This window comes from Salvelinus fontinalis, chromosome 15, assembly GCF_029448725.1.
Source record: "Salvelinus fontinalis isolate EN_2023a chromosome 15, ASM2944872v1, whole genome shotgun sequence".
Lineage (NCBI taxonomy): Eukaryota > Metazoa > Chordata > Actinopteri > Salmoniformes > Salmonidae > Salvelinus > Salvelinus fontinalis.
Window position 1 is genome coordinate 31834625 of NC_074679.1, and position 23452 is coordinate 31858076.

The 23452-nt window shown below is 44.2% G+C and overlaps 1 protein-coding gene across 1 annotated transcript in view; it reads left to right on the plus strand.

The window, feature by feature from the left end:
• Positions 1–285: 285 nt before the first annotated feature.
• LOC129811803 (gamma-aminobutyric acid receptor subunit beta-1-like) overlaps positions 286–23452 on the plus strand; it is a 46214-nt gene continuing 23047 nt past the window's right edge. Inside the window, exons 1-3 of the mRNA XM_055863434.1 lie at positions 286–1091; positions 1200–1291; positions 1431–1498. Coding sequence (XP_055719409.1) covers positions 1012–1091; positions 1200–1291; positions 1431–1498 — 240 coding nt within the window. The 5' untranslated portion in view covers positions 286–1011. The remainder of the gene's footprint in view (positions 1092–1199; positions 1292–1430; positions 1499–23452) is intronic.

The window sequence follows — 23452 nt, forward strand, 5'->3', positions numbered from 1 at the left end:
AAGTCATGAATCTTTAAACAGTTCTGTCCTGTGATGCATCACCAAACCCATACTGCATGGCCACGTATTGGTCCTTGGAGACAACCTGAGAGCTAAACCAGTATGAAGACCAAGGATAAGTCAAATGCATTTTTCCACCAATTGAGTCACAGAACCGATACTTCTGGCACATGGTATCTTCAGCCCCCCCCCCCACGATTTAACTTGAAATAATCATGTGGTCTAGCACAAGGTGACCAGTAAAATGCAAATTAGTTTCATTTGGCAAATTAGTCAGAAGTCTGTCAATATCATCACTAGAAATAGCAGAACATTTCTTCTTATACATTCTGTAGCATAGTCCTATAGCACGTCATGCAGCTGCAAGGGCCATTGCAGCTCCAATAGCTCATCCTTCTCTCATTAAATAATTATTGGTGCGTTGCGATTTGTAATGCGTTTTCTGGGTTTAAAAAAATAAAAATAACTTGGGCTCTAGCCCGTGACGAGTGGCGAATGGAATGCGCTACGAGTGAGCTCGGGCGTACAGGTACACCTCAGAAATTGCGCAGCTCCTCAGACGTGCTTGTTTTGCACGATGCCCCACATAGGGCTGACTAAAGGTGAATGGAGAGCCGCGTTCAATGCTTATTATTTTAATATCTTCAGCCGACCAACACAGGGATACCTGCTTGATGCAAATCTGCTCCGGACACTGCTGTGTCTGCTGAAATGCTCGAATTAGCCGGAGGTGATGGGATCTGCCTAGCATATTGATACGGTTCAGCTACTGCATGCATCCCGGCGACCCCTTCTTGTGCCAGCATCGACAGCTCAGGTGAAACGCGAATACCGTTTTTCTATCGAAGTCGCCGATTTTTTTACGAAATAGCGTGTTTTTGTGCAAATACAATTTGAATGTTGGTAAAACGACGCGCATGCGTTGTCTTGGAATAATTGGGCAGCCTGTGACAAAGTTGCATTTCTGAAATCTTCGCTCAAAGTCATCTATCTCTCTGATCAAAGTTAGTGATGTGGACGGCTTTGGACCGCGGACGCTGGGAGATTTTTTGTCTTTTCCTAATGGTCGCCATGGTCTGCGGCGCTCAAAGGTGAGATCCCACGGGTGTGATGTCTTGTTTCTGCCTGTCTTGCCACAGTCCCTTACTCTGCAGTTTTTGATTAAGATTCTGAATCAATACCATATATTTTCCCTTTAGCGCCAACGAGCCTAGCAACATGTCATTTGTGAAAGCGACCGTGGACAAACTGCTTAAGGGGTATGACATTCGTCTGAGGCCTGATTTTGGAGGTAAACTCCTTTTTTCGGGTGAAGTCTACCCAATGTTGGCTAATGACTAATAACAAGTCGCATGCAGATTCATTTGTCGTGTTGGCGAGCTGTCTGATTAAAATGCCACTGATACCTGTGTTTTACGTGCGATTTAAAGGTGCCCCTGTGGACGTTGGAATGAGCATAGATATCGCAAGTATCGACATGGTTTCTGAAGTCAACATGGTAAGTAGCCTACCTAATGTTTTTTTTGTAAGGGAGAGATGTGCCTCGTGCAACACATGTTAGATAGGCCTAGTAATATGATAACACAGAACACATGATAACCGCTTGGGTCATTTTCTAACGTCTGCAGATGTGCGTCTTCTATTTCACTGTCTTCTAGATGTAATTATAAATCCTTGTATTTTTGTATTTGTCCTTGTTTGGCCACTAGTATAGGCCTAACGTTTTCACGTTGACCAAAATGGTTCACTGCATTTCAGCAGCAAGGAGAGCTACCGCAATGTGTCAAATCCATCCATATGCATTAACTTCCCTGTGGTGTCAGAACCAGTAAAGACAGATAATTACCGATATATATAAAGAGAGAGAGCTTTGGTGCTGCACATCGATTTTTCCAATTTAGCAATTCTACACACGTGTGTACCTACATAACTGTGATGTGTCTTCTATACAGTACACACTCTGACAGAGGATAAAGTGACTAGGAGGAGACTGAAATATTGTGCTGGTTTGGCCTCAATGCAGTAATTACATAACGTTGTCAGTGACTCAACAAGGATGCCCAGTAGAGACAAATTGTGATGCTGAATTTGGGCACTTAGTGTGTGCATATGAATGCAGAATTATTGTCAGGGTGCCAGTGATGGATACAAATGAATTCATGCTTGGTTCAACTGGTCTTACATATGTAAAACATAGTAACAGCAGGCATGAGTGTAAAGTGTGTGTGTATGCTTGCATGGAAAGGAAGAAAATACATTTTTTTTGCTCAAGCAGTGTTTATGGGATGTCGGGTAAAGTTCAAGGTTTTCATGATGCTACCTAAAACTGCAGTCTTTACAATAATGTTGCTCTGGGAGCTTTGGCATTCCCATTTTGATGGTCGAAATGTGTCTGCAAAGATATGTCTACAACAATTTCTGGGAATGTCATGGGAATATTCTTAAAATGGCTCCGAGTGTCTTAAAACTGCTGGAAAATTGCATGACAACTGGATATAGAGTGGTGTTCTAAGAAAACGTTGCAAACATTTTTTACATTTTGGAAAGTGTCTGGCTGAGTGTTTTGTTATAAATGTACAAATGAGCAGGCATGCTCACAAAACCACCCTGTGTCTGTCTCAGTGTGTGTAAGCAGATAAAAAAAATATATTTACAACAAATAGGAATGTTACGAGAATAAGGAGTATTGAAAACTTTGTGTGTGCTGCCACATGGCACCTACTGCCAATTCACCTTCTGAAGGACACAGTTACACAATCCATGTCTCGATTGTCTCAAGGCTTAAAAGTCCTGCTTTAACCTGTCTCCTCCCCTTCATCTACACTGATTTGAAGTGGATTTAACAAGTGACATCAATAAGGGATCATAGCTTTCACCTATATTCACCTGGTCAGTCTATGTCATGAAAAGAGCAGGTGTTTTGTAGACGCAGTCTATATACAGTACCAGCCAAAAAGTTGAACACACCTGCTCATTCCAGGTTTTTAAAAAACTATTTTCTACATTGTAGAATAATAGTGAAGACATCAAAACTATGAAATAACACATATGGAATCATGTAGTAACCAAAATAGTGTTAAACAAATCAATATATATTTTCTATTTTAGATTCTTGTAAGTAGCCACCTTTTGCCTTGATGACAGCTTTGCACAATGGTGCCCACAAACTCTTAGGAACTACACAAAGCTGTCCCAACAGCAGAATCTCAACAGCAGTGCCGACACATTACCACTGCTACACCTGGCTATCAGCGGAGCCTTGTCTGGCAGAGAAACAGTTTATTCAGCCTCATTTACTGACTTTAAAAAAAACATAGCTGATATGGCTGACTTGCTTAAACAAATGTGGTTTTTACTGACAATTGAGTATACAAACTGTGGCATAAGGGGACGACAAGCGGATAAGAGGCAATCCGTAATTTAGATTAAGACAATAATGAGCTAGCTAGGACGGACGTAGTCAATATAACTATTTGTTCAGCACTTTTGAAATGTACAGCGGCAGAATTCAGAACATGGACCGTTCTCCCTATACACCAAGTCAGAACCGAAGGATAAATAAAGGGGGCATATATGCAGACAATGAAATCTCTTACAATATTCGATGATAACATTTCTCTAAAACAGGTTATAGGCTACATGTGCACCACCAAATCAGAACAGGCAAAATTAAGAGGGAAAAATAGACCAATTTATTAGGGTGAAGCACATGGGCTACTAACAGCTTGCTATACAACATACACTTAGTATTACTTCCTTAGCTACAGTATACATATCTCCCTGGCATATTACGTAATTTATGCAGCAGCATACAATACATTTTTGGACTCACTGTCACGATCGTCGTAATAACATTCGGACCAAGGCGTAGCGTGATATGGGTTCCACATCTTTTTATTTGTGAAATGCAAAAAAAACAATAAAGAGCAAACGACACGTGAAGCTATGGAGTGCTCACAGGCAACTACACATAAACAGATCCCACAAAAACCCAGTGGAACCATACCAGGCCAACATAGAAATAAAACAACCTAGATTACCCACCTAGTCACACCCTGACCTAACCAAAATAGAGAATAAAAAGGCTCTCTATGATCAGGGTGTGACAGTACCCCCCCCCAAAGGTGCGGACTCCGGCCGCAAAACCTGACTATAGGGGAGGGTCCGGGTTGGCATCTAGCGTCGGTGGCGGCTCCGGTGCGGGACGAGGAACCCGCTTATCCCGTGGATCCAGCATCGGTGGCGGCTCTGGTGCGGGACTTTGCCCCCGCCCTGACCATGGGTCCGGCCATGGAGCTGGGTTGAACGCCGCACCCGGACTGGGCACCGGCGCCAAGGAAGGCTCCGGCCATGGAGCTGAGTTGGCCGCCGTGCCTGGACTGGGCACTGGCGCAGAGGAAGGCCTTAGAGCAGGACTGGACATCAACGCAGAGGAAGGCTCCTGCCATGGAGCGGGACGCTGTGCCTGGATCGGGCAGAGGAAGGCTCCGGCCTTGGAGCGGGACTGGACGCCGTGCCTGGACTGGGCACTGGCGCAGAGGAAGGCTCCGGCCTTGGAGCGGGACTGGACGCCGTGCCTGGACTGGTCATCGGAGCAGAGGAAGGCTCCTGCCATGGAGTGAGACTGGACGCCGTGCCTGGACTGGGCATCGGCGCAGAGGAAGGCTCCGGACTTGGAGCAGGACTGGACGCCATGCCTGGACATCGGCGCAGAGGAAGGCTCCTGCCATGGAGTGAGACTGGACGCCTGGACTGGATATCGGCGCCGAAGAAGGTTCCTGCCATGGAGCAGGACTGGACACCGGACCTGACCTGGACTTCGGTGCAGAGGAAGGCTCCGGTCTTGGAGCTGGACTGGACGCCGTGCCTGGACTGGACATCGGCGCGGAGGAAGGCTCCTGCCATGGAGCAGGACTGGACACCGGACCTGACCTGGACTTCGGTGCAGAGGAAGGCTCCGGCCTTGGAGCTGGACTGGACGCCGTAACCGGACTGGACCCCGACGCAGAGGAAGGCTCCGGCCTTGGAGCTGGACTGGACGCCGTGCTTGGTCTGGGCACCGGCGCAGAGGAGGGCTCCTGCCATGGAGCAGGACTGGAAGCTGTGCCTGGACTGGGCATCGGCGCAGAGGAAGGCTCTGGCCATGGAGCTGGACTGGACACCGGCGCAGAGGGAGGCTCATGCCGTGGAGCAGGACTGGACGCCGTGCCCGGACTGGACCCCGACGCAGAGGAAGGCTCCGGCCTTGGAGCTGGACTGGACGCCGTGCTTGGTCTGGGCACCGGCGCAGAGGAGGGCTCCTGCCATGGAGCAGGACTGGAAGCTGTGCCTGGACTGGGCATCGGCGCAGAGGAAGGCTCTGGCCATGGAGCTGGACTGGACACCGGCGCAGAGGGAGGCTCCTGCCGTGGAGCAGGACTGGACGCCGTGCCCGGACTGGACCCCGAAGCAGAGGAAGGCTCCGGCCTTGGAGCTGGACTGGACGCCGTGCTTGGTCTGGGCACCGGCGCAGAGGAGGGCTCCTGCCATGGAGCAGGACTGGAAGCTGTGCCTGGACTGGGCATCGGCGCAGAGGAAGGCTCCTGCCATGGAGCAGGACTGGATGCCGTGCCTGGACTGGGCATCGGCGCAGAGGAAGGCTCCAGCCTTGGAGCTGGACTGGACGCTGTGCCTGGACTGGGCACCGGCGCAGAGGAAGGCTCTGGCCATGGAGCTGGACTGGACACCGGCGCAGAGGGAGGCTCCTGCCGTGGAGCAGGACTGGACGCCGTGCCCGGACTGGACCCCGACGCCGAGGAAGGCTCCGGCCTTGGAGCTGGACTGGGCGCCGTGCTTGGTCTGGGCACCGGCGCAGAGGAGGGCTCCTGCCATGGAGCAGGACTGGAAGCTGCGCCTGGACTGGGCATCGGCGCAGAGGAAGGCTCCTGCCATGGAGCAGGACTGGATGCCGTGCCTGGACTGGGCATCGGCGCAGAGGAAGGCTCCGGACTTGGAACTGGATGCCGTGCCTGGACTGGACATCGGCGCGGAGGAAGGCTCCTGCCATGGAGCAGGACTGGACACCTGACCCGGACTTCGTTGCAGAGGAAGGCTCCGGCCTTGGAGCTGGACTGGACGCCGTGCCCGGACTGGACCCCGATGCAGAGGAAGGCTCCAGCCTTGGAGCTGGACTGGACGCTGTGCATGGACTGGGCACCGGCGCAGAGGGAGGCTCCTGCCGTGGAGCAGGACTGGACGCCGTGCTTGGACTGGGCACCGGCGCAGAGGAGGGCTCCTGCCATGGAGCGGGACTGGAAGCTGTGCCTGGACTGGGTTCCGGACCGTGGACCGTCGCCGTAGGTTCCGGACCGTGGACCGCCGCCGTAGGTTCCGGACCGTGAACCGCCGCCGTAGGTTCCGGACCGTGAACCGCCGCCGTAGGTTCCGGACCGGGCACCGTCGCCGGAGGTTCCGGACCGTCGCAGGAGGTTCCGGACTGTGGACCGTCGCAGGAGGTTCCGGACTGGTGACACACACTCCAGGGCATGTGCGAGGAGCAGGCACAGGACGTACCAGACTGGGAAGGCGCACTGGAGGCCTAGTGCGTGGAGTCGGCACAGGTGATACCGGACTGGTGACACGCACTTCAGGGCAAGTGCGAGGAGGAGACACAGGACGTACCGGACAGGGGAGGCGCACTGGAGGCCAGATACGTGGAGCCGGCCCAGGTGTCACCGGACTGATGACACGTTCCTCCAAACGCCTGCGTTGCCGCATACTCCTAGCCAACTCCATTCTCCGGTATCCCTCCTCACACTGTTTCAACGAATCCCAGGCGGGCTATGGTACTCTCCTTGGGTCGACCGACCACCTCTTTATCTCCTCCCAGGTGGTCTCTGGCTCTCTCCTCGGCTCCGCCGACCACCCCGTGTGCCCACCCCCACATTTTCTGGGGGGCTGTTCTTTGGGCTTCCGTTGTGGCAGCGAACCCCGGCGTTGGCACTGTCCTCCCTTCTCTCCTTGCGTCTGCCACCAAGGAAGGCGATCCTGTCCTGCCAGGATTTCCTCACAAGTCCAGGATCCCTTCACATCCAAGATCTCCTCCCAAGTCCAGGATACCTTCTCCTCCTGGGCACGCTGCTTGGTCCTGGTGGGTTGGGATCTTCTGTCACGATCGTCGTAATAACATTCGGACCAAGGCGCAGCGTGATATGGGTTCCACATCTTTTTATTCGTGAAATGCAAAAAAAACAATAAAGAGCAAACAACACGTGAAGCTATGGAGTGCTCACAGGCAACTACACATAAACAAGATCCCACAAAAACCCAGTGGGGAAATGGCTGCCTAAATATGATCCCCAATCAGAGACAACGCTAAACAGCTGCGTCTGATTGGGAACCATACCAGGCCAACATAGAAATAAAACAACCTACATTACCCACCCTAGTCACACACCCCGACCTAACCAAAATAGAGAATAAAAAGGCTCTCTATGGTCAGGCCGTGACACTCACCTTGTTGTGCTGTGCTCACTTGAACAGGAAGGTGGCGCAGCGGTTCTTCGTGGGCAAACTTTGTCATCAAACTTTGTCATTAAAGTCTGGCATTCTCTAGAGTTATGGTGCTTTCAAAACAACTGGGAACGTGGTGAAAACCAAGGTTGAATCATGATGACGTCAGTGATCTTCAGGTCGTAGCTCTAGAAAGAGGCCAGAGTTCCCGACTTACAATTCCAAGTGGGATGACAGTTCAAAACTTATTTTCCCAGTTGGAGCTCGTTTTACCCAGTTGTCCAGTTCTGAGTCAACAGTTGTTTTGAGCGCGGCAGAAATCATGCTGGATTGCCAGCATTGCCAATGTTGAATGTTTATAATTTTTAGCTTGGAAAAGAGAACCTTAAACCGAGAATTGGGACCACACACCCACTCCACTGAATAGCAGGCTAGTGATTGCTTTGCAATGCTTGCAGTTAGCCACTGATCCCTTCCAAACCACTCATTGTTGAATTTGCGATTTCCAACTTGTTGTGTAATGTCAATGTCCAATGGCCGATGAGCACCGATACGTTTTATCTATAATTTCTCTTCATTATTACTCTTCAATGACAAGGATCAAAAAGGATGTGCCAGTAGATTGTCGACTTGATTCATGATGATGACTGCTAGCTAAGATTGTATGATATTGACATGATCAGTCCAATCAACGCTACTGTAGGTATAATGTGATTTGATGTAGTTTTATCTGTGGCCAATGACCTTGAGCCTTTTTGGATTGGCACTTCTAATGTAATTCTATGGCAGCATCCAGGGGCTTGAATTTTCCAGCTCTCCCCATGAGTGACCGAACACTGAGCCAATCACGGCGCAACTAGAGAACATTACCAACCCCTATGCTCTGTATTTTCCGCTAGCTGCCCCACCACCACAGAAAACACTGATCTAGGCTGAAACACCTGCATTTTGGAGCTGCCTTACTAAAGAAAGCAAAAAAGAGACCATGTTTGTATGGAGGCTTTATTAATTAACTCAATCATATTTTTTTATTTTTTACATTGCAAGCTGATATGTGACACGTATTAATGCCAAAATATCAAGCAAAACAGGCAACCCCCCCTCCCCCAACATATCTTTTTAATTATAATCATCTTTTTTTTTTTTTGCAAAAAATGTGCGGCTCAAAACAGGTGGGTCTCTGCAGCTGTCCTGAGTGACGGGTCACCACTGGTGACATGCATGCATATATACAGTGCATTCGGAAAGTATTCAGACCCCTTGACTTTTTCCACAGTTTCAGCCTTATTCTAAAATGTATTAAACAATATGTTTTTCTCCTCAATCTATACACAATACCCCATAATGACAAAGCAAAAACAAGTTTTCAGATTGTTTTGCCACATTTAAATTTTTTTTTTTTTTTTTTTAAATACCTTGTTTAAGTATTCAGATTCTTTGCTATGATACTTGAAATTGAGCTCAGGTGAATCATGCTTCTATTGATCATCCTTGAGATGTTTCTACAACTTGATTGGAGTCCACTTGTGGTAAATCCAATCGATTGGACATGATCGGGAAAGGCACACACCTGTCTATATAAGGTCCCACAGTTAGTAGTGCATGTCAGAGCAAAAACTGGGGTTGAAGGAATTACTAAAACATTTCTGCAGCATTGAAGGTCCCCAAAAACACAGTGGCCTCCATCATTCTTAAATGGAAGAAGTTTGGAACCACCAAGACCCTTCCTAGAGCAAACTGAGCAATCGGGGGAGAAGGGCCTTGGTCAGGGAGGTGATCCAGCCAGAGCCCGGACTTGAACCCGTTTGAACATCTCTGGAGAGACCTGAAAATAGCTGTGCAGTGACGCTCCCCATCCAACCTGACAGAGCTTGAGAGGATCTGCAGAGAATGGGAGAAACTCCCCAAATACAGGTGTGCCATGCTTGCAGCATCATACCCAGGAAGACTCAAGGCTGTAATCTTTGCCAATGGTGCTTCAACAAAGTACTGACTATACGGTCTCAAAACTTATGTAAATGTGAGGTAGATAGATGAGGAGAAAAAACTATTTAATCCCTTTTAGAATAAGCCTGTAATGTAGCAAAATGTGGGGGAAAATCAAGAGGTCTGAATACTTTCCGAATGCCCATTATGTTATTTATTTTTTATCACAGGTTAAATTATATACTGCAAATCTTGTCACGGTATGGCTTTACTGTAGCTCTGAATATGACGTATGTGTGTGTTGCCTGCGCTTGTTACATACAGTACATGCATATACTGTTGTATGCTATACACACTGGAAATCATGTGGTGTTTTGTGATAGTAACAGGGTGGGATTGCCATGCACTGCCAGCTAGTCAGTCAGTCACTGTGGCTGATCAGCAAAGCTTCCTCCTGGTCAGACTTGGCAGTACTGTGGACATGACACTGGCTAGCAGTATTCTACCAGCAGGACTGAGTCATAACCTTCAGTATACACAAACAGTCTGCAAATCATGCCTGTAGGAAAATCTGGTTAGGAAATAGCATTACAGTAACTCATGTGAAAAGGTTAAACATTTGTCCAATGTTCATCATTGGTAAGGTCCTGAAGATTCTCAACTCTATAGTTCTTTCAAACACACAAATGATATTCAAAATTGCCTCAAATACCCATTTTGTTTTTGATTGGTGAACCTTTTCAGTTCAATAATGATAATACCAAAGTAATAGCTATAATAACCTATTAATATATCTATAATAGATCATGATATCTTGTTTCAACACAATTGATCATTTATGAAGAACAGACTATTTGCACAAAATGATTATAATTTAGGCTTAGATTCAATCAGATTCTGCATTAACCAGCGGTATCCGACACCCGCATAACTGTCGTTTTGCCAATGTTAGAGGTGTAACTGCATTGGAGCTGTCAAATCGGTGAGCCGCTGCTCTTGATCATTGTCATGAAGCCACACCCTTCCCATTCGCGTTAAATGTGGTGGGCCGGGCTCGTGCAAGCTAACTTCAGGTTGTCAGTTGAACAGTGTTTTTCCTCCTATACATTGGTGCGGCTGGCTTGCGGGTTAAGCGAGCGGGTGTTAAGAAGCACGGCTAGCTGGGTCATGTTTCAGAGGACGCATGACTCGATCTTCGCCCGTTGGGGAGTTGCAGCGATGAGACAAGATCGCAATTGGATATCACGAAATTAGGGAGAAAAAGGGGGCAAAATTACAAACAATATATATATAGAATAATAATGACGCTCAAATTGAGAATTCTTCAACTATTCAACAAAATAATGAGGATTTCTATCAGCCTAATTGAGCTGTAGATTACGTCTCACATTCCAGTGTTTGAACTTGTAAACAAGCCTGCATGGGATTTCTCTTAATGCAACTTCGTGCGGCCAATGGCAATGTCCACTTTAGGTATAATGGCAGGAGCTCCTTGTGGATTTGACAGCTCTAATGCAGTTCCGACAGCGTCAAAACATCAGCCATGCGGATGTCTGCTAAAGCGGATCTGATTGAATAGACCCTTAGTATCTGTGTTTCCGTTCATTCAACTGGCCATTGACTATCAATGACAATGCCGCCATACATTTCACATTTGTATATTTTTTTCTAATACATATTTTTTTTGATTGTCTGAAACCCATTAATCCAAAGAAATGGATCCCTTTAATGAGTAGCCTGCTATTGAGTTATTTGTGACGTCTGATAGTAGAGTGCATGCAGGAGCTTTACACAGGTGAGCTTCCCTTCTGAAGTTGCCTTTATTGTTAAAAGGCTTCATTGAATTATAAAGTGTAAGTCACAGGATTGCACTTGAACAAAGCCTTTTCCATTATTTACATTCATAGCATTCATACATAAGTCATTTCCACATGAAATACTGAATTTGCCAAGTAAATGTAGACAGAGTTTGCGGAGTCAATGATGAGCTGTCATCTTGAGCCAAGGTTATGAATTGTTTATTAGGTTGGATTCCTACTGACAAAATCTCCTCGCAAAAATGGAAGGTGCTGTTTTCTCTGAGCCGGGTCCAGAGGACTTCTGATTGGATAGCCTAACAGCCTGGATGGGTCATTGATTGTGCCTCTGTGGCCTCCCCGGTTTTGCATTTTAATGTGAATGAGACTGGGATGCTGGAGGGGGTTTTATGCTCTGTCTGATGGAGACATTTGGCACCGGCTCTCCTTGAGAAAGGCCACACCGAAACATTAGTCATACTGGTCACAATATAAATATAAATTGATTATATTCTATAGTACGTCTTTGCTATTTCATTGCATGTACTTTACACCCTGCAACATCACTGTCACCCAGTATACTTTTGGGGGGCAAGCACTGCATTTTTATGACAAGCTACTTGAGATTTGGACTGCACTGGATGTTTGCATCTAGAAAGGTTTCTGAATGTACATTGTATGTTTTCTAAATCACATATCACAAAACCACACCCTCGTTTTCGGTTTGGAGGGTGCTTACTACGGAACAACTGAGAGGCAGTTACATTTTCACAAGAACCAGTTGCAAAGTTTACAAACTAATGCAGGGGCAGCACTTCCGATTGTGGCTTCGAATTACAGCTCTTCTGGGTTAAACTAAGAGCCGTGTGATCATGTTTTTAAAAATATATATATTTACCTTTTCTCATCTGTTGGCAGGATCTCTCTCTTTCTCCCACCAGAACCCCCCCTATCCTGCCAGGTCATTACTTACTTACCTGGTTTAAATAAAGGTTGTGAGTAATACCTGACTGTCACTCGACTATCATATTGTAGGTTCTTTGCACCATCGTTCCACCATCAGGTATGCACATCATACTTCTACTATTCTATGCATAAATGACAGCATACTTTTCACTCCAGAAAGTCAAGGTTATTGGTCCCACTAAAACGATGTATTTATTACATTCCAGCAAGTATATTGGCAGACTCAGCACAGCTAACCTTCCATTTCAAGCTGCAGTCTTTATCAAGAGCAGTGTATATAGACTACAGCTTTCTTCAGGGGTTTCAATGCTATGAATTGTGTTTGAGGTTCTGCATTCTCTTCAAGACGGTCCTCATGTGCTATCCCTGCTCTGTGGTTCCCTCCCTTCTGCAACGACTGCATTGCAGTCCAATCGAATTCATGAATCTGATCATCAAACTCTTTGTTCTTGCTTTTAATTTTTTTTTTTAAGAAACAGGTCCCAGCTTTTTATAAGGTACTGTTCGGGTGTAACCTTTTAAGCGTTTGATGCTTGAAGGGGTAAGAACAGTTTTTTGTTGTTGTTGTTATGAAAATTAACGTCGCTCAGTCATAGAGGATGTCCCACTTAATGAAACTCCTTTTCTCCCACTTTTGTCAAATTCTCTGCAGACTTCACACCCCATTAGCTTTTCGTTAAAGCTTCTCAGCTAAAGCCGCTTGACTATCCCTGACGGATGCCAACGTACTTCTTTGGTCTAACCCAAAGTGAAATACATTTGTGATAGATTAGCAAAGGAAAAATATAGAGGAGCAAAAAGGGAGAAGTGCAAGACACAGCTGACTAAGAAGAGGATTTTATTCAAATAGAAAATCAACAGTCTTTGGAAAAGACAACATTTTGAACTAGAAATGACATTCTTTAGAAAATGGGATGCGCAAATGCAAGCGACTCACAGATTTAGCTAAGAAGGCAAGAGGGGCTATAGCTTGTTTAGTAGGCAATTAACAGCCAAGTCATGTAACAGATACAATTATATAGTATGTGAGCTAATCATGGGTTGGAAGAGCAGTTTACACATTCAATATATTATATATGTTGAATTGGGTTATTGGGACATCGTTATGAGACAGTAAATGTGTTGATTTTATTATTCAAGGTCAATCCCCATGCTTACTATGTACCCCTAGAATGCTGCTCGGCATGTGTACTCTAGTATGTGAGGAAATGGGCCAAAATGCATCACAATTACCGAATACAAATTAAAGTAGAATATATATATATATATATATTTCTTGAACATCCATCTTAAAAGCACCCAGCCTAGGCTACAGACTAGATAAGTGCAAACAACTTATGGTAGCTTTGAGTTCAGATAATGCTAACAGTGGTACTGTATTATTTGCATATAATGCTAGTACTGTTCATTTGCTACAGAGAGATTCATCATAGAGATGTAATGCTATCCTAAGCATGACTATTTCAGGCAAAAGCATTGTATAAAGGCTTTATTTGTATCTTTACCAAATCACAGGAGGGTAATCCTTACTTCTTCAACAAATAATACAACCTTGCAGTGGCATTGAAATTCGTCTGAGGCGGGCCGGGCTGTATGCTAATTTAGCGGCAAAACGTGGCAGTACCAAAAGGATTATACAAGGATATTTCAGGTCATTGTCTCACTCTTACCGACCTTAGTCATCAGACATGCTGTGCTGTCAAAGGCAACCAGCTAGTAACGAGACGACACTGATGCGACATGAGCTGTAGGAGGTTTGCTGTGAGGTCACAAGGGTCAGACTCGTATTCTTCCTCTTCCTGAGTTGAGTGATTGGCTGTGGCAACATTTCTGCCTGAGCGACCTCGAACATTCATTGGAAAAGGGCTGCTGCATGTGTTCAGGTATTGGATAACCTACATTGTTGCTTGTCGCCAGGATGTCACACTGCCTACATGAAAGTAGTGCTTCCCAATGGGGCAGTGTACTACAGAGGTAGTAAAGGCTGCAGGATTTCTGCTCAGTCAGAATACGTATTTCTAGAGATTTAAAGGAGTATTTGATTAAGTTAGTATGTGTTTGAGACTTGATATAATGGATGTCTTGTTTTCAGATTATTTAATAGTCGGATTTCTGCAGGATTGTAGCATCAGAGAGATTTGAGCACTCTTTGCTCTACTTAAGACTTTTAAGACTTTACGAAATAGCAGGCCATTCTCCCCTTGTGGCTGGTGTAAGATACTGTAATGAAAATGGTGCTGGGCTGTCTCTTTATCTTTGTCTCTCTACTCCTCTCTCCGACCCACACTCCCTTTCCTTTCTCTTTGGGCTTTCTTCCTTTATCTATACCTCATATTGCGGACTGTACCTAGATTTTAGTGGTTTGTTTGTTTGACATGTGAGGGACTCACTTTTTTTACAAGCTTGAGTGACGACAAGTAAAAGTTGTGTTTGTTAGCGATGCACAAAAGCTGTTTTTGTTATCATGGCAACCGCTGTGGAATTGCTTTGACTCTGTCACAGTCCATTTCTTTTCAGATTTTTGGGAAGATTTGAAAGTAGCATCTCTGTTTCTCAAGGTTAGACCGGTAGGAGTGCTGCCGCACGTGCACGGTTAGTACAGCCATGACTCTCATAAAGTGACAGCCACACTCAATATACTGTAGAAGTCTCTCCCAGGCCCCATGGAAGACCACTTGTGCCAAAATCAATCAACAGCACAGGCAGGCAGGCAGGCAATAATCGCTTTATTGGGTTGTTAATGAAAATATAGGTAACGCCCTCGCTCTTGTCGACATGTGTGCTATGTTGCGCTGGTTAGCCAAGAAATGTGATTATGCTGAATGAGAACTCCCCATGGTAGGCCCAGTTGTTAGTATGAGGAAGCTTACGAACCCCCACTATTCCTCCTGTCATGGCACCTTATGTATCTCCACTGCAGCTACTGTATTGAGCACCTTATGAAGCCCTCATAGTGGCTTGTGGTCAGGAGTTATTGATCTGTTTGGGAGATTGATGTGTCCGCCGCCTTCTAAGGATGAGGATTTATGTGATGCTCTGCCGATAGCACTTCATCTCGCCAGTGGGAAAGATCAAGGTGTCAGGGGTGGGTTTTCTGTTCAAACAACTTCATCTCAGCTCAAAATCTGTTTCCCATGCTACTGTATGCTATGCCATGATCAGGAGTCCAAGCACTGAGGACGCAGGAGCCCACCTGGGTTTGATTGACAGTTTTATTTTATTTACCCCTGGAAAAGAACAACAAAGGCACTGCACAATCAATCAATGAAATGTATTTATAAAGCCCTATGTACACCAGCAGATGTCACAAAGTGCTACACAGAAACGCAGCCTAAAACCCCAAACAGCAAGCAATGCAGATGTAGAAGCACGGTGGCTAGGAAAAACTCCCTAGAAAGACAGGAACCTAGGAAGAAACCTAGAGGACAGTGTAGGCGCACAGTGTAGGTGCTAGAAGTCGACCGATTTAATCGGAATGGACAATTTTTTTTTTTTTTACACCTTTATTTAACTAGGCAAGTCAGTTAAGAACACATTCTTATTTTCAATGAAGGCCTAGGATCGGTGGGTTAACTGCCTTGTTCAGGGGAAGAATGACAGATTTTTACCTTGTCAGCTTGGGGATTCGTTTTTGGAACCTTGCGGTTACTAGTCCAATGCTCTAACCACCTGCCTTACATTGCACTCCACGAGGAGCCTGCATAGCAGGCTGACTACCTGTTACGCGAGGGCAGCAAGAAGCCAAGGTAAGTTGCTAGCTAGCATTAAACCTATCTTATAAAAAAACAATCAATCTTAACATAATCACTAGCTAACTACACATGGTTGATATTACTAGTTTATCTAGCGTGTCCTGCGTTGCATATAATCGATGCGGTGCCTGTTAATTTCTCATCGAATCACAGCCTACTTCGCCAAACGGGTGATGATTTAGCACTGTCGTTGCATAAAACCTAACCATAAACATCAATGCCTTGCTTTAAAATCAATACACAAGTATATATTTTTAAACCTGCATATTTAGTTAAATTCATGTTAGCAGGCAATATTATTTTCTTCTTTCTTTATAATTAGGGAAATTGTGTCACTTCTCTTGCGTTCCATGCAAGCAGTCAGGGTATATGCAGCAGTTTGGGCCGCCTGGCTCATTGCGAACTGTGTGAAGTCCATTAATTCCTAACAAAGACCGTAATTAATTTGCCATAATTGTACATAATTATGACATAACATTGAAGGTTGTACAATGTAACAACAATATTTAGACTTAGGGATGCCACCCGTTAGATAAAATACGGAACGGTTCCGTATTTCACTGAAAGAATAAACGTTTTGTTTTCGAAGTGATAGTTTCCGGATTCGACCATATCAATGACCAAAGGCTCGTATTTCTGTGTGTTATTATGTTATAATTAAGTCTATGATTTGATATTTGAAAGAGCAGTCTGACTGAGCGGTGGTAGGCAGCAGCAGGCTCGTAAGCATTCATTCAAACAGCACTTTTGTGCGTTTGCCAGCAGCTCTTCGCAATGCTTCAAGCATTGAGCTGTTTATGACTTCAAGCCTATCAACTCCTGAGATTAGGCTGGTGTTACCGATGTGAAATGGCTAGCTAGTTAGCGGGGTGCGCGCTAATAGCGGTTCAATCGGTGACGTCACTCGCTCTGAGACTTGGAGTAGTTGTTCCCCTTGCTCTGCATCGCTGTTGTGGAGCAACGATGCTTCGAGGGTGGCTGTTGTCGATGTGTTCCTGGTTTGAGCCCAGGTAGGGGCGAGGAGAGGGACGGAAGCTATGTCACACTGCCTACACTGCCTTACACTGGCAATACTAAAGTGCCTATAAGAACATCCAATAGTCGAAGGTATATGAAATACAAATGGTATAGAGAGAAATAGTTCTATAATTCCTATAATAACTACAACCTAAATCTTCATACCTGGGAATATTGAAGACTCATGTTAAAAGGAACCACCAGCTTTCATATCTTCTCATGTTCTGAGCAAGGAACTTAAACGTTAGCTTTTTTACATGGCACATATTGCACTTTTACTTTCTTCTCCCAACACTTTGTTTTTGCATTATTTAAACCAAATTGAACATGTTTAATTATTTATTTGAGGCTAAATTTTATTGATGTATTATATTAAGGTAAAAGAAAAGTGTTCATTCAGTATTGTTGTAAATGTCATTATTACAAATTTAAAAAATACAAATCGACCGATTAATCGGTATCGGCTTTTTTGTCCAATAATCGGTATCGGCGTTGAAAAATCATAATTGGTCGACCTCTAGTAGGTGCAGAGTTTGAGTCCCAGTGCCCCTCCCAAATTCACTTCAATAAATCCTATGGTGATTTTTCTATAGTCTCTGGTACAACATTTATATTACTGCAATAACTACAGTATGAGAGAGTCATGGGGTGTCTGGTTGGGTCCTTGTACTCTAAAGATTTCATCTCTCTGAAAATAGTGAGGGAGTAGGGAGTCAGTGACACTTTAAACTGAGATGATGACTCAAAGACGGTGTCAGAGTGTCTGTTTCTCCATTTTTTTGTCATGTGCCATATTAAAGTTGGGTTGCTCAGTGATATGTATGCAGAGTAATTGGTGACATTTCCCCCATACAAGGCAGACTGCTGCAGTGGAACTGCTCTCTTTCTTTATGCTCTCTCGCCATTCAGGCCTGGAAATAATGCAGATGAGGAGATGAGTGGAGACATTCTTGCGCTAAGAGCTCTGTGAGATGAATTTAAAGCGAGTTACTTCATTTTCTTTAACCCCTTGGTGAACCTGATCCAGAACAGATGGGTGAATTTTGCTTTTAATCAATCTGTCACTGGCTCTGTCTGTACTGTACTATACTGCACTGTCTGTACTGCAATGTACTGGTACGGTACCATACAGTGCTGCCTATCTGTAGTACAGTACACTGGTCCGTTTTTACGAAGCAGTCAGAGTGCATACTGTTTACCATCTTGTTCTGCAGAAGTAGCCTATGAATTCACTAAATGTTAGTGTGAAGAAACTTTGGGTGTCTTGCTGCTTATTTGTAAGCCTTTTTAGTAAAACAATGTGAAATCAAACAGCATTCCCAGGCCTTTTTTAGTCAACCATTGTAAAATCAAACAGCGTTCAACAATGCATATTAGAAAGCTCTTGTGTTTGATAGCAAGTGAGAAAATGAGAGATCTAGCATTTCATGGATCCATTTTGTAAATAAGATTGAGAGCTAAGATTTCATCACACAGAGAGTACGCAGAGCCTTTTAACAGCGTTCTAGTGTAACTTCATAGACTCTGTCAGAATTCCAGACCCATTAGACTGGAGGTTAATGGTTCCCCATCTGATTAGATGTCGAGCAGCATTTCCTATAAGGAACATCATGGGTACTGCCCAGCCAGTGGGAGCGTGGGATAAAACATGAGGCTGCCGACAGTGCGGAGCGACAGAGGGCACTCAGGTTTAATGCTTAATATAATCATTCTCCACTGACCTAAACCTCTCTGGAAATCTGAAAGATAGAAAGTCACAAGGGAAAGAAAGTCTGAGAAAGGCTTTTCTGATCTCCTCACCACCAAGAGAATCTCAATAAGTTTATTGAATTGTCACTTTCTTACATGTGTATGACTTTATGTGGAGGTGTTGGCATGGAAACAAGGGAGAGGGTGGTGATTGGTTTAAGGGACAGGAAGACGTGGTCATGGGTGGGTGGGTGGCAGGGAGTGGCGCATATGGAGGTGTGAAATAGATGTATAGACCCCTGAGTTCAGGTTAAATTCATTTGAAATCCAGCCAACTCCATGTCTAATTCATTTAGTCAATTGATTGGAATTTAGATTCATTTGACCCCATCTCTGGTATCCATACATATACATTTTATGCAAGACCTGTGTCTGTACATTCAATGTACATCCTGACCATTAAACCAATCACAACCCTCCTTCTATCCAAGGACATATAACACAAGCTTCAGTCCACTCAAATCGCAATATAGTCAGTCACCTGCAGTAACACATAGTTACACAACCTGATGAGTTCTTAGTTATGCTGTGCACCCAAGTTGCACTCATGTCTCGAAAGCACATTGACTTGACGACTCGAATCTTGCTCAATAACTCATTGACAGTAAATTAATGAAGAGAAGTCTTGGATGACCTTGAAACACAACGACACAACATTATACAGGTTTTTAAATGCAAGCAGAGCTAACATTTTTCACTAAGCAGGCTGGTAATTCCTCTGACTTGTGAGAACCACTTGGTGGGATCTTTAAATTTGATTGACAGGTGAGTCTTGGGTTGTGTGCTTGACTTTTCTTCATTGGCATGTCCGATGAAGCTGCAAAGACCTTTGTCAAAAACTTTCCTCAGTGGGACTGAATGGTGTATAATGTCTGTTATTGTCAGGGATCCAACCATGTTTGGAAAGTGTAACAGCAGGACAAGTCCTATGCAACATTTCCACACAAGACACAAGCATAGGAAATGATCAGAAGATTATGCTACAGAAGAACAGAGGAATAGATGCAGACATTTTGTAGTCTTTTGAGGGAGCTGTACACCATAGTGACATTTGGTATTTTGTGTGTGTGTTTGTTTACTTGCATGTGTGCGTCCATGCATGAATGCATGAGTGAATACTGCAATGATGCCCAGAAAAATCTGAAACAAGGCTGCTCTCATGCTATGAGCACTATTCATCCAATGAATATCTGCAGACCCAGTTGCCAGCAACTGTTTTCATTATTATTGCCAAATGCTGCAGAAGTTTTTACAGTAACTAGGCTGGAAGGGAAGACTGCACCGCCATCTCTACCCCTCTCCTCCCACTCTCTCTCCCTCTATCCTGTGATGTATTACAGTCTGCAACCCGTAGATGGGCATGGATTGGGAGGAATTAGGTCACGAAGAAGCACACTGCAGAGGGGATAGTGCGGTGCTTACGTGCGTAGGAGAGAGCCCATGTTGTCGTCCGCGGTGCGGTGAAAGATGGAGAGGAGTAGGGGCGCGCTCACTTAAAGAGTGCCTATCATACATCAACAAAGGAAATGGGAGGGAGAGGAAACATGCCAAGGGCAACGCCTGCCCCTGTTTCTCTTCCTGTGTGTGTGTGTGCAGTGCAGCAGCAGGCACTCTGCTTTAGCTCTCTCATATGCATAACGGTATTCCGCTCACGTTTAAGACTTTCTGCTGTGGAAACACTGAGGTGCTAGAGTGATGATGGAAAAGCAGGCGTCTAGGGGAACAGCTGTTTCTAATAATAGAATCCAAGGAAAATGTTCATCCCCAATGAGGGACAGAGCTGCAACGTCCCCCTTTCTCTCCTCCTCTCTCCTCCTTTTCTCTGTTCCCAGCCTTATGAGGCAGCAGTTCTCACTTAAAGCTATGTCATCCCAGGTTTATGTTGCTCATTAACAGTTTCTGTAGATTTGTAATTCCCCTATCTGTAATTTATTGTTTTACATGTAAGGTAATTGGTTTGTATCTGTACTTTACTGATTAGCTTTCTAAATATATCATGTTTTTTTCATACAATTCGCAGGTTCTCCAATATAGTCATTAATCTGTTAATATCTTATTCGTGCAAATTTGAGTATGACAGCCTGTATTTAATTGATTATATGCTTATATGGACTGAGAGGACCAACTCAATTACAGGATGGTTCCATCTTTTGTGTAATAGTGAAAGTAAATACTGTTACATCTGCATTCTAGAAGCAGTCATTTACACATGGTGGAGGGTTGACAGGTACAGATCACTTGGCCTTGATCATACACATCAATCTCGTGTTGGCATTTATCAAGTATCAACGTTCTGAAGCAACTTTTTAAAATTACCAGCGCGGTCTAAGCAAAAGCAGTAGACACGCTTTAAAGCAGACAAATAATTTAGTGTGTTCGCATTTTAAAACATTAAGTTTGTCCTTGGATAACCAGCTTATTGTTCCTTCATCTGTGAATAAGAAAGAAAAATGTGGAAATGTATCTCCAATAAGCTTTTTCTTCATGAAAGTTTATTTCCCTGAAGCATGTTCTGAAATGCCTGCATAAGCATCTTTGCAAACTGCAACTAATGCTGGAAAGCTTGAACGCTGTGAGTGGAATCTTAACTGCAGCTTTGCAACCCAGATTAGACTGATAGAAACCGGAGTGATGCAACTCTCCCCTGCCAGCCCTCAGAAAAGGTTACCAGCAGTTAAGTGAAGCATTTTGAAGTGCGTTTCATCAAAATGCCTGCAAGGCTTTTTGGATGGCTGTTATAAATGATCTCCATTCATTTTTAATCATTTGGTTTTGTTTGTCCTGTTTTCTGCTGTCCCCTCAACCGCAAGTCTTCAGATTGGGAAAAGATGCCGCAGTGCTGTCACTTGGATCAAACCCCAGCAGTGGATCAAAAATAGCAGATTTTAAGACGGCCCCAGAACAGAGCCCTGGAGAACACCTCATTTGACCTTCGATAACACATCTAAAGAGAGAGCTAATTGAACATATAGATAAAGTATTTAACCGTTACAATTAGTATCTTCAAAGGCAATGGCATTTAATGTATACTGTATATAACAAAGAACTTTAAAATGAGACATGGTGATTAAATGTACCGTCATGTTAGTTTTCTCATCTCTTTCCCACAGTATGTTTTACTTTTTGCTCTTCTATTTATACGTAATTCTCCCTGTAATTTCACACTGGTGCAAACGCTAGACAAATCTGGCACACCATTTTCAATATCAACAGAGTACCGAATTACAACAAACACAGTTGAGATCTTTCTCATACAGATGTTTTGCTGTTGCTGGCACGTCTTTTTCTCAAAGACCTTGAGTGATCTTGAGGACCTTATGCACCGTGGCAACCGTCTCTGTCACCTAATGATCAGCTCTGTTATTATCATTCCATACCCTCCCCTCTCTCTCACACACTGTGATGCACACCAATTGATATGCAAGGGAAGTTACCCTCTGATATCGGACAGTGTGTTTATGGCAGAGACAAAATATTAGCTCTTTGCATTGCACCTCAGGTTTATTGACACATCATCCTTCTTCTTTCTCATAGTTCAGATAAGACAATCTCGAAAACCGACTTAACCTTCCGGCTTAGCCATTGATAGACACAACAATAGCTCATGTCGGCATCAAGCTTATCATGACTGTGCATGTAGCTTTTTATAAAGCCTTTATGCATCCCTCAAGTATACAGCGCCTATCATAAGTATTTACCCTCTTAGATCTTTTCACATTTTGTTGAGTTACAATGTGGGATTGAAATAGATGCAGTCAAATGACCAAAGCGCCCTCTAGAGGCCTCATGGGTGGAATGTTATTAATATTAATACGTTTCTTTCTTTTTTTTCACAGAAATTCTGATATTTCTATGTCAAATGGTTTTGTTATATTTCTGTCTTCTGTGATGTATATAAAGTGTAATATTGGGATGCAAACTCAAAATGTAATACATATATCTGACACGGTACAGATGTCTTATTATTTTATGAGCATAATCAAATTTATTTATATAGACCTTCTTACATCAGCTGATATCTCAAAGTGCTGTACAGAAACCCAGCCTAAAACCCGAAACAGCAAGCAATGCAGGTGTTATGTGCTATGTGTTACCCTGGTCACCATAGAAGCACCTACCAGCAGCACGCGCTCCAGCAGGTAAATTTCACTGGTCACCCCCAAAGCCAATTCCTCCTTTGGCCACCTTTCTTTCCAGTTCTCTGCTGCCAATGACTGGAATGAACAGCAAAAATCGCTGAAGCTGGAGACTTATCTCCCTCACTAACTTCAAGCACCAGCTGTCAGAGCAGCTCACAGATCATTGCACATAGCCCACCTGTAAATAGCCCATCCATCTACCTCATCCCCATACTGTATTTATTTATTTATTTTGCTCCTTTGTACCCCAGTATCTCAACTTGCACATTCATCTTCTGCACATCTATCACTCCAGTGTTTAATTGCTACATCTTAATTACCTCGCCACTATGGCCTATTTTATTGCCTTACCTCCCTTACCTCATTTGCACACACTGTATATAGACTTTTTTTCCTACTGTATTATTGACTGTATGTTTGTTTATTCCATGTGTAACTCTGTGTTGTATGTGTCGAACTGCTTTGCTTTATCTTGGCCAGGTCGCAGCTGTAAATGAGAACTTGTTCTCAACTAGCCTACCTGGTTAAATAAAGGTGAAATAAAAAATAAAAACATGTGTGAAGTGTATACTTTTGTTTCAAAGTAGATTTGTTTAAGACTACCAAGAAACACTCT